Source organism: Lucilia cuprina, chromosome 5 (genome assembly GCF_022045245.1).
Source record: "Lucilia cuprina isolate Lc7/37 chromosome 5, ASM2204524v1, whole genome shotgun sequence".
NCBI lineage: Eukaryota > Metazoa > Arthropoda > Insecta > Diptera > Calliphoridae > Lucilia > Lucilia cuprina.
In genome coordinates, this window is record NC_060953.1 from 1056034 (window position 1) to 1072360 (window position 16327).

Here is a 16327-nt window from a genome sequence, read left to right on the forward strand (position 1 = left end):
AAATGAACAAAAATGTTTGAATAAATTAATATTTCGTAAATTTTACCATATTTATTCAAAATTCACTTTTTTCAATTTATGTAAATTAATTTTTTCAAGAATATTTTGCATTATACTTAAATATTTCGTACAATTTCGTATATATTAGGAAAGAATTTCGTGGTGCGAAACAACGAACGATTCGTACAATGTACGACATTTTTCGTATATATTAGGCATGGATTTTTTTTCAGTGTATATACTTGGAATAAAAACTGGACTGTTTACTAAACGGTAGAAGTAAAGATGTAGAATTTGCCTAAAAAACAAGCTAATATAGAATTTTTTCTATAAATTCTTTTTAATTACAATAATACTATATATTGTACATATTTTAACTTCAATAAGTAACAGATTTGTTAATTTTTAAACCTGTTTTTAATCTAAATCAATAAAATATCATATAATTTGTATCTATCTGTAAAAAAAATCAAAATTAAATACTTATTCCAACAAGAATACACCTACACACTCTCATACATGTACAAATAACAATATTAACAATTCGATTTTTTTCAATAAATTTCTTCACACCTTGTAAACATTTCACTTGTTCTCACTGCTGTTCAGGCTGAAAACAAAACAAGATCAAGTGTTTTTTTTAATTATTGTTAAAATTTAAACAATATTTTCTTAAAATACAAATACAAACCATTATGTATACAGACACGCATTAAACCCAACTGAAAAAAAAGGAAAATTACCCGTAAATTGTTTAGAATAATATAAACAATCGATGTTCAAAAGTATTTAAATTTAGTTTTTCTTTTTGGAAAAAAAGGCACGCGATGCAAGCGGAATTGCTGTGGTAACTGAAATTGTATGTATTGTATATAGAACATTTTCTTTTTTAAATTCAAATATAAATGAATTTGAATATTACTCACTGCAATGTACATTTTTAAAGATCTTTATTTCCTTATAAAAAAAATCGTATAGTTTTTTTTAATAGAAATTTATTAAAGTAAACAATTGTTTATGATGTTGGTACTTGTGTGTCTAAGTTTAGAATTGTTTAGATTTCTATAGCATTTCAATGCAACATTTAGAAAATTCAATTCAGTTTGAATAAATGGAAAAGAATCTTCGAGAAACAGATTTTTTCTAATGTAAATGACCGCTATGTGGGAGAATTTTTAGAATAAACAGGATATGACTTGAATTGTATTTAAAAAAAAACGTTATAAAGTTTGGAAAATAAACTTTCAGTTTATGAACCATAATTTTGTCCATTTCTAAATTAAAGAACTTGGAAGTTAAAAATTTTAACTTAAAACCTGTTTTAATTGTCAATTTGTTAAAATTTCCAGAAATCTTTTTTTTAATATTTCTTATTGTAGAATAAAACTTATGCACATTTAACTTTTTAAAATGCTAAATATTAAAATTTAACTTTGCAAAGTATTTAAATTGATTAAAATGTTTACGAAATTACAAATTTGTTAAAGATATAATCTCATTTAAACACACATTCTTTGATTCCTCTTTAAAATTTAATTTCATTATAATTTAATTATACAAGATATTTAAAACAAATAATATGCAGTCTTTATATGATAATATAACATAAAATATTTCATATAAAAGACTTTGTAATACTCTTATGAAATTTTGGAGAGTTTGGATTGTAGTATCACGATGTGTAAATGTTGGAAAGGCAACTCCAGAAACAAAACATTTTTAAAAGGACAAAAAAAAATTCCATTATTTTCATAAAAAATATTAAATAATCTTAATTTTTATTTAAACATAAAATTTGTTTACTTAAAACACCGGAAAGTGCAAAACAAAAAAAGTAGGTTTCTCAAAACGTCTTTCTCTAAGGTTCAAAAATGTCCAATTATTTTTTAATTTGAGACCCCTTGTTTTTGTCTTACACTAACAAATATCTACTTAAATGTGAAAAATCCAACAATTTACTTTAAAAAGCTAATTTTTTCATTAATAAATACATTTGTTGATCCACCTCGAAGCCATGCAAATTATTGGCATCACCTTGTAGACGCATAAGCAAACCACCAAATGAGACATAGGCCGACAAACGGGAAGAGGCTTCATTGTGCGCTTCATCGCCCTCAATACGATAGACTTTGCCAAACATAACATATTCAAAACTATCAGCTCTAGTGCCCTCCTGTTCAAGAGGATTGTATTCGCCGGTATCAGGACAACCATCTTCACGTAATGTGGTAGCCAATACCAAACGAAATTTGTCTCCCAATTCCATGGGATACAACCAGGAATTAATATCTAATATCAAGTCCATTTTAAAGGATTCTGATTCACAGTGCAAGCGGGAAACACGATCGAATTTTTTGCCTTCTGGATCCATATCTTTCACATTGAAAATATCTTCAAACAAAACACCAGCCATGTTGCATAAAAACTGTTGACTTTTATTTAAGAATAAACTGAAAAGAATTTTAAATAAACTTTATATATAAAAATTAAATAATATTAAACGACTTACCTGTTGATTTTATTTAATAATTTTGTAAATTTGTGGTAAAATGTGTAAAAATAATGAAATTCTAGCGCGTGTTGTTTACTACTTTTGACAGTTCTTGTTTTTACAGTAATGCCACATAATAATACAAAGAAAATTCGAAGATGCCGTACCAATATAAACGGTTTGTGACTATACTAAGTGAAAATAGTAATGCCACATTATTAAAGACAGTTAAAAAAGAGTTGGCAACGCAATTTGCTCCGTCTGAACACTAGTCTTCTTTTATGTGAACTAATCATTGAAGTTATGGGTGGGGTATCTTAGAATAGTGAATCCTTAAGGAATATACGTGTTTGTGTGTTAAACAAGGAAAATATTGCTGGTCTCAGCAGAAATTTCAATTTAAAATAAAAGGTTTGTGACTACACTTACATAGTAATGCCATACTTAAATTTAATCTGGTAATAATAAAAAAGAAATTTCCTATGTGTTTGTTGTAGGTTTGAAGGTTTGATGCTTATTGTTGTTGTTAAAAGGGGGGGTCTTTTCTTTGCCTGACACAATCCTATAAGAAATATACATGTTTGTGTGTTGAATCAAACCAAAACAATACCAAAAAAGCTGGACAGCTGTTTTTCTACAACAACAACAGAGTATCGAACATTTGAATTGTCAATGAATTTCACATTTCATTTTACAGTTGTGAAAGAGAACAGACGCGTAGTGAAAAAAAAAATAAAGTGCTAGAATTTTAATTAATTTAATTGGTTTTAATAAGTAAAATTTACTAAAAAATAACTAATAAAAGTGTAAACACAATAAAGAAAACGAAAATACATAAAAATTGTAAGTAAATCCAGGGAAAAGCGTGGGAGTGGTGATTGAAATTTGTTGAAAAAAAATTTGCAGCGTCCCATCACCACCTCCATTTTTAAATTCAGCCAACACAAAAAAAAGCAAAGACTCCATCAATTCTGGCGCTTTTTCCTTGCTTATTTTTTGTTAAAAATGTTTGAACAAATTAAATAATGAATAATTTTCTATTATTTTTAGTTAAAAACCAAAAATGTTTTCATGAATTTGGCAAAATTATAAACAGCAGATGTTGAACTTTTGTGATTTATTGTGTTGTTGTGTGCTTCCCATGTGTTTGCCAGAGGGTTGAAGCGCAGAAGGGTAAGTTTTTTTTATTATTAGTTCTTTTTTGTTTTGTTATTGCTTTTTTACAATAACAATGCTATATTATTGTACGTTTTGCTTTGTTGCCTGCTTTCTAACTAGTAGAATAAATTTTAAGTAAAATTGCCTGCATAAATTTTCGTATTTATTTATAACAAGAAAGTGTTTGGTGGAAGTATTTTACTAAAATTTGCTTAAAATTAAAGAATAGAGCTAAAATTTGTAATATATAGTGTTAAATATTCATGGTTTTTATAAATATTAAGCATACATTCCTGTAATAATTGGATGGCAAGTTAAACATTGATTTTTAACAGTATTGTTTTAAAATTAAAATTGTTGTAACTTAAATAAGTTTCAAAGATTATACAGGAATCTAGTAATAAAGACGTTATTTGCTAAAAACATTAGCGTATTTTGTTTGTAAAAATTTGTAAAATCCAGCCCACTGCCCCTAAATCGAAAGACTTTGGTCACAAACTTTGAAAATGTTTCATTTACTTTTATTAATTTTATAATTAATAATAATATTTTTATTTAATTCTTTTTATAACTTCATTGCACTCGGAAGAAAATATTAAAAATTAGATTTTTCATAGCCGGGCTTTTGCCGAAATGATTAAAAAATTGTGAATTTCTTGTCACTAATGAAAGACTTTGGTTACAAACTTTTCTATTCATTACTTAAAATATTTGATATTTTATTGCCGGTATTTCAACCCGTCTGGGTTTAAGCTTTAAATTACTATTGTGGATATAACTTTATGATGACTGCTATTACTTTTAAGGCAAACGAGTTTGATTTTTTAACAATTTTTGGTTCAGTCAACAGGACTGAAAGCACCAGAATGTTATGTTTAGTTGCAATTAAGACAATTAAAAGATGTGTTTTGTAGGATTCTTAATAAACATGTCCAAATTGCAAAGAATTTATATTTCCTATTATCAATAATAATTGAATTTGAAACCAATAACATTTATTAGTTTCATTATATATAATCTTAAGGGTACATAAAGTATTTTTAAACAAAAACTTATTTCTTTTTAAATATTTAATAACAAAATATTGAAATCTCTTCTACTATGTCAAAGAAACCAATTTAAACTTCAGTTGTTCAAAACAATATTAAGTCTTTTTTTAACTCAATACAAATACACCTTCCTATTAATGCTTTAATATAGCAGATTTACAATTCGTTTTACCCAACCATAACACAATTATTTGCTTATCTTGTTTTGCCTTTAGTCAAAATGTTTTGCTTAATTTGAATATGCTTATTCAGCACCCTTAGTACCGTTTAGTTCAAAGAACACAGAAAATGAAACACAAAAACACAAAATAAAAACATTTTGAAATAATATGCATTGATTTCAATAATTATTCACAAAAACCAAAATACAGTAATTGACAAAACAACAGTAAAACAAATTTACATTGCATTTCTGTATAAAAAAAGAAGAAAAAAATTAAAACTTACATTGAACTCAACACTAAAGACCTTAACAAAAGGGTCGAAAAACATACATACATGAAAGTGTAAAAACCAGTAGTTCTACTTTAGTAAATTAATGTTAAAATAAATTTTCAACATTAATAGAAGTTAAACTAAATGATTTTTAGGTGAGGACTTAGTCAAGCATAGAGAAAAATATAAAATAAACTGCTGAAACAGAAATTAATTTTGCTTATAAAAAACTAAAAGAAGCAAAGAAAATTATAACTATATAATGAAGAAAATTAAAATTTTCAAAATTGCCATAGTTTTTTTTTGTGAACCACAAGGGAGTGGTGATTTTTACTCGTTTTTATTTATATTAAATATAGAGTTCATTGTAAAAATATTTATAGTTTTTTTGTTTTGTTTTTCTTCCTCAAATGTTTTTGTTATGAATATACCAGTATGTTTGTGTAGTTATTGACTTGCAGTCATCAATAAACATCTGCTACACACATGGTTTTATGAGTTCTAAAAAGAACAATCGATATAGTATTTAAACACATCTACATATGACTTTTTTTATATTTATTTTTAAAATATTAATAACTCTGTTGTTTAAGTCGTCTTTTGGAGTTTTGTGTGTGTTTTTTTTCATTTGTTCTGTTTTTCATGTGTTCTACAACTACTTCTACTTCAATCTTTAACTTCTACTTTTGTGTTATATTAGACGTGCTTTATTGTATATTTCGTTTGCATTTTTCTTCTTTATTTGCTTTTTAAGAATTGCTTCAGTTCTGATTGTTTGAATCTTATTGTTTTTTGTTCTTGATATTTTTACTATAAATTCTAAACTGCATTCATATGGTGTACAGTGGTTGGGTTAGATAAAAATGTGAAGACTTTTTTTTCGATATTAGAGGAAGTTACAAACTTTAATAATTATTTGGTTGCTATTACCCTTTATTTCCTTATGTGGACTAAATAACCTTTTTGGGTTAAAAATACATATTTTTTTGACGAAAACACAATATTCTTTTAAATTTGTTAAGCTAGATTTTTAAAAACTTTTTAAAATTTACTTGTTTACTAAATTCATTGGACATCACTGTTCTCCAATAGTATTCTTTCGATTTGTCACTTTAAGGTTTGGACTTTATGAAATCGTTTCATTATTGTTAAATTGCTGCCGTTGTTTTTCCACTTAAATACAAATAAGTATCGAGTATATTTTGTTATATTTACAAGCTCTACATAATGCATAATATTATAACTTTTGCGCTTCATTTTCAAAATTTTAAATTCAAATGAAATTTAAATGTTTTTTTTATGTTTTAAATGTAAATTTGTGAAATAGATTTTAGTCACTCAAATACAGTTCCTAAATAAACATTGACTTAATTGGATACTAAAAGCGCTAAAATTTAAATAAAGATTTCAGATTTTCATTTTTCACTTTTACGAATTACATTTCAACTACCATTTTAAATAAATAATTTGTTATATTTCTTATCATTAAAATAAATAAAACAACAAGATAAGCACAGCACATTATTCATTATCTCAATTATTATCTATAAAAAGAAAATTATAACAACAAAAGCAAATAAAAAAAAACGTTCTTTTAATTTGATAAATGCAATTCTATGATAAACGAGTCGCAGTCGGACGGACGGACTACGTTACAAATAATTCACTTTGTCGCCTTTTGCTCAAAAGACTAAGGAAGCAAACTTTGTACAAAAGTGTGTGTTTGAGTTCAATTGTAGTCTTCGTATTGTCAACGTCATGTGTATAAATTTGTGTTTCTTTATTTATTTTTACTTAGACCTTGTAATTGTTTAAGTGTTTCAGTATTTTTTTTTTCTTTATTTTTATTGATAACATTTCTATAATAAAATAAAAACACAACAAAAAAAAATACGAAAAAGAAATGGGACATTTATTTTGGAAATAAATTTCAATTTAGTATGATTTTTAACTTCATAAGTAATAAAGCTCTGGTGCTCTGATATCTGGAAATAAAAGTAATTACCTGAAATATTTTTTGGTGTGTGTTTAAACAACTGTTTTTGAATAGTGAGGCAAGAAAATTTTATCTACAAATTTGAAACGACAACAGTTATAAATACACGTAATTAAAACAGTTAAAAGAAAGAAATAAATGAACAGTTTTAAAAACTGTGACTAAAGTTAAATAATAATTATAACAAAAATAACCTCAAAGAAATTAAAAAATTTATATATATTGAAATTTTCCTTTAGTTTTACTTGCTGTTCTAATGAAGTAATCTTGTATTAAATTTCTTTTTCAGTTGTAATATAAAAATAATCAAATATAAATTATATTAAAATGTTTATTATTAAAAAAAACTTTTTGGTGTTGGTAACTAAATAAAAATTTAACTAAAACTTTAAACAAAAAAACTAAATTGAATGGTAGTTGGCTACAAATTAAGGCTTAAGACCCTTAAATATAAACATAAACTAAAAAAAAAGAACTAAAGGTGAAGGTGACTTCTTAAACAATAAAGAAACATTATTAATAACAACAAATATGGTACGTAGTCGACGCTCTATATCTAAAGAAGATGCCTCCTCGGTGTTGGACGATAGTGGCATTTCATTATCATCACCCCCCGCCAATCGTAAACACTTTCCTAATCTCAATGAACATGAAGAAGAAGCTATATTGGGTAAATTGTGTCTTACCGATGAAGAAACAGATCCTGAAATTATAGAAGACAATACAATAGATAATGTTACAATCAGCGATAATGACGATGACAGCAATAATGATGAAGAACAATCTGAAGACTCTGAAAAATGTAAGGTTTATGCCACTGCAGAGCCTGGTGCTAAAAGGGCACGTAAAACTTACATTTGTGATATTTGTCATAAAGAGTTTCGTGGCAAATCGGATTTAACACGACACAAGTTTGTGCATACAAATGAAAAGCCCTTTAAATGTCAAACTTGTAATAACAGCTATCGACAAGAGATTAATTTAAAAAATCATATTATATCCGCACATACAAAAGAGAAAAAATTTGCCTGCAAACAGTGTCCGAAAAGTTTTGCCCTTAAGGAGAGATTACGACTGCATATGCGTTTGCATACGGGAGAGAAACCTTATGGCTGCCAACAATGTGATAAACGTTTTGCCAGGGGTGGACAGGTGGGTTATATGGAAAATATAAAAAAAAAAATTATTAAATTTGTTAAAAATTTTTTGAAAAAAAACTTACCGCAACCCGATAAGAAAATAGTTTACAAAATTTATTACGAAAATATGTTAAACACAATTTTGGAAACTGTTTTTTCATCCTGTCTTTTTTTTGAAAAAGAATATTAAAACAAGTTTAAAAACTAATTAATTTTTTATTTTAAAAAATTCCAGTTACACCAACACATGGTTACCCATCATAATGATGCTCCTAAACAATTTAAATGTGAAATATGTTCAGAACGCTTCTCAACACCCTCCAACTTAAAGGCTCATGTACAAGGTCATGACGAAACGCCCGATTGTTATTGTGAAATATGTAACGAACATTTTGCCAATGATGTGCTGCTAAAGACTCATATCCATAAATTACATTACAAACTTAAGCAACAGGATTGTGATATTTGTAAAAAACCCATCGAAGAAAATGATTTGTTAAGTCATATGAAAACTCATAACAATGCCAAGACTTATGTATGTGAAATTTGCAATAGTGTTTTTACCCAAAAGTCGCAATATAATGTACACATGCGTATGCATACGGGTGAAAGGCCTTTTCAATGCAGGGTAAGTTTTAAATATGAAATAAAAAGTTTCCACTTTATTACGTTTTTTCTTCGTAATTACAGATTTGCTGTCAAACCTTTGCCCATTCCAGTGTTTTAAAACTACACATACGCAAGCATACAGGCGAGAAACCCTTTAATTGTTTGCTGTGCAAAGATGATGAACTGGCCTTTTCCCAGTTGGCACACTTGAAGACACATATGAAGAAAATACACAAACAATTAAAACCTTATATGTGTGAGGGTTGTCATAGCTTTTTCAAAATAAAAATTGAATTAGAAACCCACCAGCATAAATGTAGAAAGTTTACTGTCAGCGTAGAAGAGCAGGAAGCGAAATTAAATGAAACTCAAACTTTATCACACATACGTTTTCTAATGGCCATTTTACTAAAGAAAATCTCCTCAGATCAAAAACTACAGCAATTGGGTTTTGAAAAACGTTTAATAGACAATGTCGTTATAGCAGCCTTAAAATTGGCCAATCGTAAGGCCCATGATGACACGAAATTGTCTTCTTTGGAGAGGATGCGTTTAAATGTAGAGGAATTTCTTAATTGGATTGTTCCTAGCAATGTTATGGAAAAGTTTCGTGAAGAAAATCAATCTACAGAAAATATTTTGGAAAAAATCGTTTCCATGTACATGAAACAAAAGTGAACTATTCATATTACACATCTCATTTCATTTAGAGTATATATTTTTTATACTTGTCTACAACTATATAACACTAAACTCATCAATCAAATTCATTTTTTCAAGTGCCATACGTAAGCATTTTATTATTTAATTTTTTTTTTTATTTTTTTTTATTAAGGCAGATGGATATGTAAGTTTAGTTGATTGAACTTAGAAATAATTTAATTAAATTTAAATCATAAATTTATGATGTATTGATTAAACTTACAAGTCTGCTGCTGTATTGTTAATAAAAAGTAAAATGTATAAAGCACGTTAACTAAACTAACAAATCAGTTAGTAGTGACTTATAGTTTTACTTTTTATTATTAATGAATTATTTCTCCCTATTTATATTCTTTTTTAAGAAGAATATTTACTTGCCATTTTTTTAGTATAAATCCAAAGTTTAGTTTTTATGTTTAATATAATTTCCCAAAGAATTTACTTTAAGTTTTCCTACAAAAAATCCAAAGATTATTATAAATTTTAATTTTATATTAAAGCAAAACCCACCTTTAATAACAAAAAATAAAAACCAAATTGAAAAAAATAAATAAATAAAATTCAAGTTCGGTTAAGAATTTCTTAAATGAATTAAAAAAGCAATTTTTTACCGAATATATATATTATCTTGCCACATTTCTTTTAAGCCATCATTTAAGTTTAAGTCTTTAATAAAAAAAGAAAAACAATCATACCAAATTTATGTTTAATAAACTGAAATCATATAAATAAAACTGATATAAGTATTGTACCTATGTATATGAATTTGAACAATTTAAGAAAGAAAACTTAATTGTTATTTAATTTTAATTATTTTCAGAACTCAAGATACCCTCAATAAAGGTTTGTGTTTAAGAAATCCATTTTTATGTTATAAAACAAGCAAGAATCCAAAAACAGTAACATAAATCACTAAGCTGGTTATTAAGAAAAAATACTTCAAGAGGTTTTAAGCTCAAAAAAAAAGGGGTATCAAGTTAAATTGCTAACAGGTAAATCGTTTGATTATGTATATAAAAAATTTCAAACAAAAACTATGGGCCAATATTAGGAAAATACTTGTGTTTTATAAAAAGTAAGTCGTCGTGAAAAGATTGATTTTGTAAGGATTTTTAGTAAATAAAACAAAATATTGGCCCATAGTGTCAATGATAATAATATGATTATTGAATGTATAACAGGCAAGAAATCTTCAAATAACTTTACTTTTATACTCAAATTCTTATTCCTTGTGTATTGCAAAAAACTTGATAAACTAAGATTTTAAAATTTAGTAGAATTTTAAATATTTTGTTGTTGTTTCAAAATATTGATTTGTTAGATTATTATATTTTTGCTGTTGTGTCGATTCTTGATAAAACTGTTCTTCGATCTTTGGCTAAATATCATAAATATTTAAACTTTGCATATTATAGATTGTTAAATTCTTAAATTTAACTTTATTTCTATTTATTTGAATATGACTAAAAGGTGTTTTAGATTTCGTATTGCTGGTCGTTCACAGTAAGATATCTTGTTTTTTTCTAGTCTTTAAAATGTAAAATCAATTCTAAAACTTAAAACCAGGACTTGGGGAGGAAAACTAACAAACTTGTTTAGCAATATTATGTTTTTATACATAGAATTTATCTTCTAAATACAAATGTATGTAAGTAATGACAAACTATTTGTATACGATCCATTGACAGCTTCATGCTAAACAGTTGACAAATAAGGTTATATTGTGTGATCTCTTTGGACTGTTTGGACGACTGTTGTTGCATGAATGACATGATTTCACTATCTCTGCTGCATTATTAAATAACTTCAAAAGCGTTCGTTATTCTTATCCTCCATAACCATGTGTTTTTAACAGAATTGATTGACAGGTCGGCTAATGTTTAAAGTCATCTAAAACAAACTTGAAACAAATTTCTTAACAAATCACAAAACTAAAAAGACACAAATGCTATACTTCCTTCCATCAGTGGCCATCGTCACCCAAGTAATATATTGGTGGCCTTGAAAAACAAATAGAAAAATTGAAATAAAAACAATTCTTTAATTGTCAAGACTTTGGGATAATGTTATTGACCAACTTTTACAATGTATGTATGTGTGTATAGTTATAAATGTATTTTAAAGTCACAAACTTTTTTATAGAATTTCTCAAACGAGAGTAATGCTCTTTGAGTTAATGCATCTATTTAGCTGCCCATGGCTTGTGTGTGTGTGTTTTTTTTCTAAAACTGTTAGGAATATTATGTACAAAATGTCAGGCATTTTGGGTGGTCATAGTATGTTTATTGCTTTGACAACAATAACGAAAACAACTACATACAGACAGATGGGCGGACGGACATTCAAACATCGCACTGCAAAAAGTGTGTATGCTTAGTATTCTTAATGTATGAACATGCATGATGTCCAAGCATACTCAAATACTGTGTCCATGCCGTGTCTCCATAATAGGTAAATTGACGATATTGATCTGTTCATTCTATTCGCAATGCCACTATCATCTAACCATACTTGTTGTTGCTTATGGTGCCTATGGTGGTTTGAATACATAATAATAATGAAAATAATAAAAGAAACCCCTATGACTATTTCAGTTTTTTTTTCAAATTTTTGTTAAGGAAATAATAAAATGAAAATTATTTATCGGCAAATAAAATTTATATAAATGTCTAGTAAGAGCATTAAATTAATGTTTGTTTATGAGAGTCACAGTCACAGTCAAAGTCAGAACCAGAGTGTGACTTAACTTTGATTTGTAAAACTTAGATATTGTTAATATTTTTTATTGTTAACCATCAAACTGTAATGGGATTTTAATAAAAGGGTAGAGGGATTTGCATTTACACATTTCTTATGGTAACTATTAAAAAGTTTTAATATTCCTGTAAGTTTATTTAAATGTGTTTGTTTGTGTTTAGTAAAATTAATAATTTTTCTTTTGCTAACAGCAAAAGCATTCAGTTACGTGACAAGTTTAGTAGTTAAGTTTTTATGTTGGCGGAAAATGCTACTACAGATTTACTTGTAATGCATGTAAATAGTATTATAACTATTAAATGTACATAAAACATAATTTATGTCTAAAAGGATTGTTCGAAATGCGATTAGAGAAAAAGGTTTCCTTTTATATTTTAATATACAAAAAATTGCCAGACTATACGATAGACCGATATATTGTTTTCACAAAAGACCAGTCTTAAATCTGACCAGTCTGACTATAGATCACACTATCGTATTCACTACATATTATACTCTAGAATTGAATATACATAGATCAGTCAAGAGTCTTGACAATAGATCAATATTTTGTACTGACTAATGATTAGTCTATCAGCCTATAGTCTCGACTATTTATAAGTAGAGATCAGTATATAGTCTTGACTATAGATCAGTCTATATGCTTGACAATAGATCAGTCTATAGTAATGACTATAGATCTGTCTATAGTCATGACTATAGATCGGTCTATAGTTCTTACTATAGATCAGTCTTTAGTCTTGACTATAGATCAGTCTATAGTCTTGACAATAAATCAGTCTATATTTCTGACAATAGACCAGTCTTATCTTTTGACTATAGATCACTCTATAGTCTTGAGTATAGATATGTCTATAATACTAAATATTGATCATTATACAGTCTTTATTATAGATCAGTTTGTAGTCTAAACTTTACATCTATCAATAGTCCTAACAATACATCAGTCTAAAGTTTTGACTATAAATTTCATAGACCAGACTTAAAAACATTAAATAGCCTTGGTTATTGATCAGTCTATGTCTTTAGGCTAAAGTTCAAATGCTTAGACGGTAATTTCCATTTAGGAACATTTCGAAATGAACCAAATTCGATAGATTTTGTATGCGATCGTTTGTAAACTTTTTCCAAGTTCCATTTCAAATTATAATCTGGAGGTTGATTACAAGTTTTACAAAGCGAACAGATTGACGAATGAATTGCTTTACTTTAAGGTGGGTGTAAAATACTCTTGTTGCTTAAGTCTTTTGTTTTGGAACCCGGCATAAATCAAACCATAAAATATATAATAATAATTAATTAAAAGCAAGTTTACATATTAATATTGAAAATAAAACAAGTAGTTTATTTCGTTGTATAACATATTAATTAACTGTTTAAAATAAATTAATAAATTTCAAACAAGTTTTCATTAAATAAATAAAAATGCATACAAGCCTTAATATTTAGCTAGTAACGATTTATCATTTTATTTTATCAGATTTTTTCTTAATAAATGTAAAATATTTTTATACAAAAAAGTTCACACAATAAAATATTTATTTCAAATAGTGTTGTTAAAGAAAGCCGTTTCCAACAACATAAAGAAGAAAAAGTCCAACAAAAACCAAAAGCGGAAGGCTTTTAGAAAATTTAGTAATTTTAATTTTTAACATTTGATGTTTTGTTTTTTGTTGTTTCTTCAAAGTTCCAAAGGCAGGCAGGTGAAGAGATTTATTGAAAATTGTGTTTATGAATGAAAATCACGTGCAGTGTTTATAAGCGTTTATGAGTGAGCACTCGTCAAATAAGCACGTCGAACATATAAAACAACACGTTTGCAACAGCAAAAAACAAAAAAAGAACACACTTTGATAACATAACTGCAATATAACACACACGCACAAATCTCTTCAATACATTTCAACTTAACTTTTATAAATAAATTTATGTTTTGTCAAACACCATTCTCAAGAACAACAAACGTCAATGACTGTTTCCATATCACATCATAAATTTCTTTTAAACTTCAAATTTGACGTTACCTGCTTTTTTCCGATTTGTTTTTTCCACAAAGAAGAAATAAGCAAGAATCTTTGTCACGGTAAAATTGATTAAAGTTTGTTTTATATGCATTTTTTTAATTTTTTCTTTAAATTCCCTAAACGTATGAACATTTATTCCAAAAATTTACAGTCATTGACTGCTTTAGTTCACTTGTGTGTATCTTAAGCTTTTTTTCTGGTTTGTTATATTTTGTTGAAATTATTTTAAAATTAAAATATTTTCTTATTATTAAATTCCACTCCCTAGTTTTGTTGTTGCTGTTGTGCATATAGGCCTGTACGAGTTTTTACGCGACTTACTGGTACTTTAGCAAAGAGGTGTGTATATTTAACCACCATAATGAGAGTAAATTAAGGAAGTTATTATTTAATGAAAAATTTTACTAAAAATTTAACCGTTTTTTAATTTTTTTGGTTTCGCATAATTACTTTTATTTGGTTGGGATACAGTGGAGTGTTTGCGATGTTAGTATGAGTCTATATAGACGACTATTCTTCGCTGTATTTACTTCTGACTATAGTCCATTGGCCATCCTATAGTCTTGGCTATAGACCAGGCTTTAATCTTGTTTGTATACCAATCTATAGTTTTGTCTATAGATACGGCTTGCATATAGATCAGCCTATAATGTAAAGCTGATTAGCTAGTGTCACTATAACATTGCCCTTGACTGTATGTTCAAGACAGCATAAAAATTCGCATCTAAAAGGGTAACAGCAATCTTTCAAAGCTGTTGCAGTCTTCAATTAGTTTACATAAAATTGCTGCTTTGTTTTTTAATAATGTCTTTTGACATTACAGCAAACATTTGATATGTTTTTGTACTGCTTATTTTAATTAAACCTTAATTGAAAAAAGGAAGTAATTATTTAAGAAAACTCTTACAAATTCTGTCCAGTCATGGTCTTGTAAATTCCAACAAACAAACTAATAGAAAAAAAAATAAATTAGCAAAATGTTTTAAATGCAATTAATGTCTAGTAATTTTTCATGTAGATTATCTGTTAATTTGAAATAATTTTATTTAAATTATATTGTTAAATAATTGGCAGTAACTCAATGTCAATGTAAATGAATGTCAATTTAAATGGGGGAACTCTAGGAGACATACAACAGCAACAGACAAACAGATAATTGTGGCAAACCAAGTTTGTTGTTTAAGTCTTTTGTTTTTTTTTTAACACACATCCATGTGCACAATAATTGTATGAGTGAATATTCTTCACTCATATAGCAATTTTATTTCCAAGATTATTCATATTATAAAAAGAAACATAATAACAGCCCACCTTGGCGGTTTATCAGACTTAATGTTTGTAAAGTTAATAAAGATTTGCGGTTTTTTTTACACAATAAACAACATACATATTTACAATTAACCAAAGCACGTGATTGGAAAAAAAAGAATCATTACAACTAAAACTTCAAACTTGGGAAAATAGTCAAAAAAAAGGAAAAACACATTTGAACATGCGTATATACAAGTTTAAACAAATAACAACAAGAAAATCTTATCATGATTTGAATACTCAAAGAATGTTTGCAAAAAATATAGACAGACAGACAGACATTCATATAATAATTGTAAAAAAAAGTAACAAGCAAACCAAATGCAATAACGAAGGAAAAAACCAACAAACCTAATTGTGTGTATATACTGGGCTGGTCAATTACTATATGACCAACTTTAAAGCTTTTTATTAAATTATGGGGAAATTATCAGAAATTTTCTTTTTAAAATACAATTTATAACACCAAAAAATTTTTTTTTTGTTACAAATTAGAGTTGGTTTCTTTTTAAATTTTTGTAAAAAAATATTTTTAAGTAAAGGGTGTTTAAGTGTAATAATTTACTGTCACCTTTCAAATTTTAATCATTTAGAAAGATGTTTTTTTTTTTATCATTTCCCAAAAGAGTTACTAAACCAATTTGCACTTGGCAGCC

The 16327-nt window shown here is 27.0% G+C and overlaps 2 protein-coding genes across 3 annotated transcripts in view; one reads left to right on the plus strand and one right to left on the minus strand.

Moving 5' to 3' along the window:
* Positions 1–1746: 1746 nt before the first annotated feature.
* LOC111687485 (DNA-directed RNA polymerases I, II, and III subunit RPABC3) lies at positions 1747–2649 on the minus strand. The gene is made up of 2 exons (XM_023449929.2): positions 2510–2649; positions 1747–2450 (listed from the first exon to the last, which is right to left on the minus strand). The coding sequence occupies exon 2, from the start codon at positions 2411–2413 to the stop codon at positions 1961–1963; it is 453 nt and encodes a 150-aa protein (XP_023305697.1). The 5' UTR covers positions 2414–2450; positions 2510–2649; the 3' UTR covers positions 1747–1960.
* Positions 2650–3206: 557 nt separating this feature from the next.
* The window catches only part of LOC111687477 (zinc finger protein 2), a 164286-nt gene continuing 151165 nt past the window's right edge, over positions 3207–16327 (plus strand). The window contains exons 1-6 of one of the 2 annotated variants that reach the window (XR_006940922.1): positions 3207–3334; positions 3542–3664; positions 7419–8281; positions 8504–8896; positions 8959–9665; positions 10400–10571. Coding sequence is in view for 1 of the 2 variants with exons in the window: in XM_046950985.1 (XP_046806941.1) it covers positions 7661–8281; positions 8504–8896; positions 8959–9555 (1611 nt within the window). In the remaining variant the exon portion in view is untranslated. Of the gene's footprint in view, positions 3335–3541; positions 3665–7418; positions 8282–8503; positions 8897–8958; positions 10323–10399; positions 10572–16327 lie in introns of those variants that run through there. The other variant, XM_046950985.1, reaches the window with a different exon arrangement.

Bases quoted from the DNA above. Each gene is read 5' to 3' on its own strand.
- LOC111687485 (XM_023449929.2), bottom strand. From the start codon at position 2,413: ATGGCTGGTGTTTTGTTTGAAGATATTTTCAATGTGAAAGATATGGAT.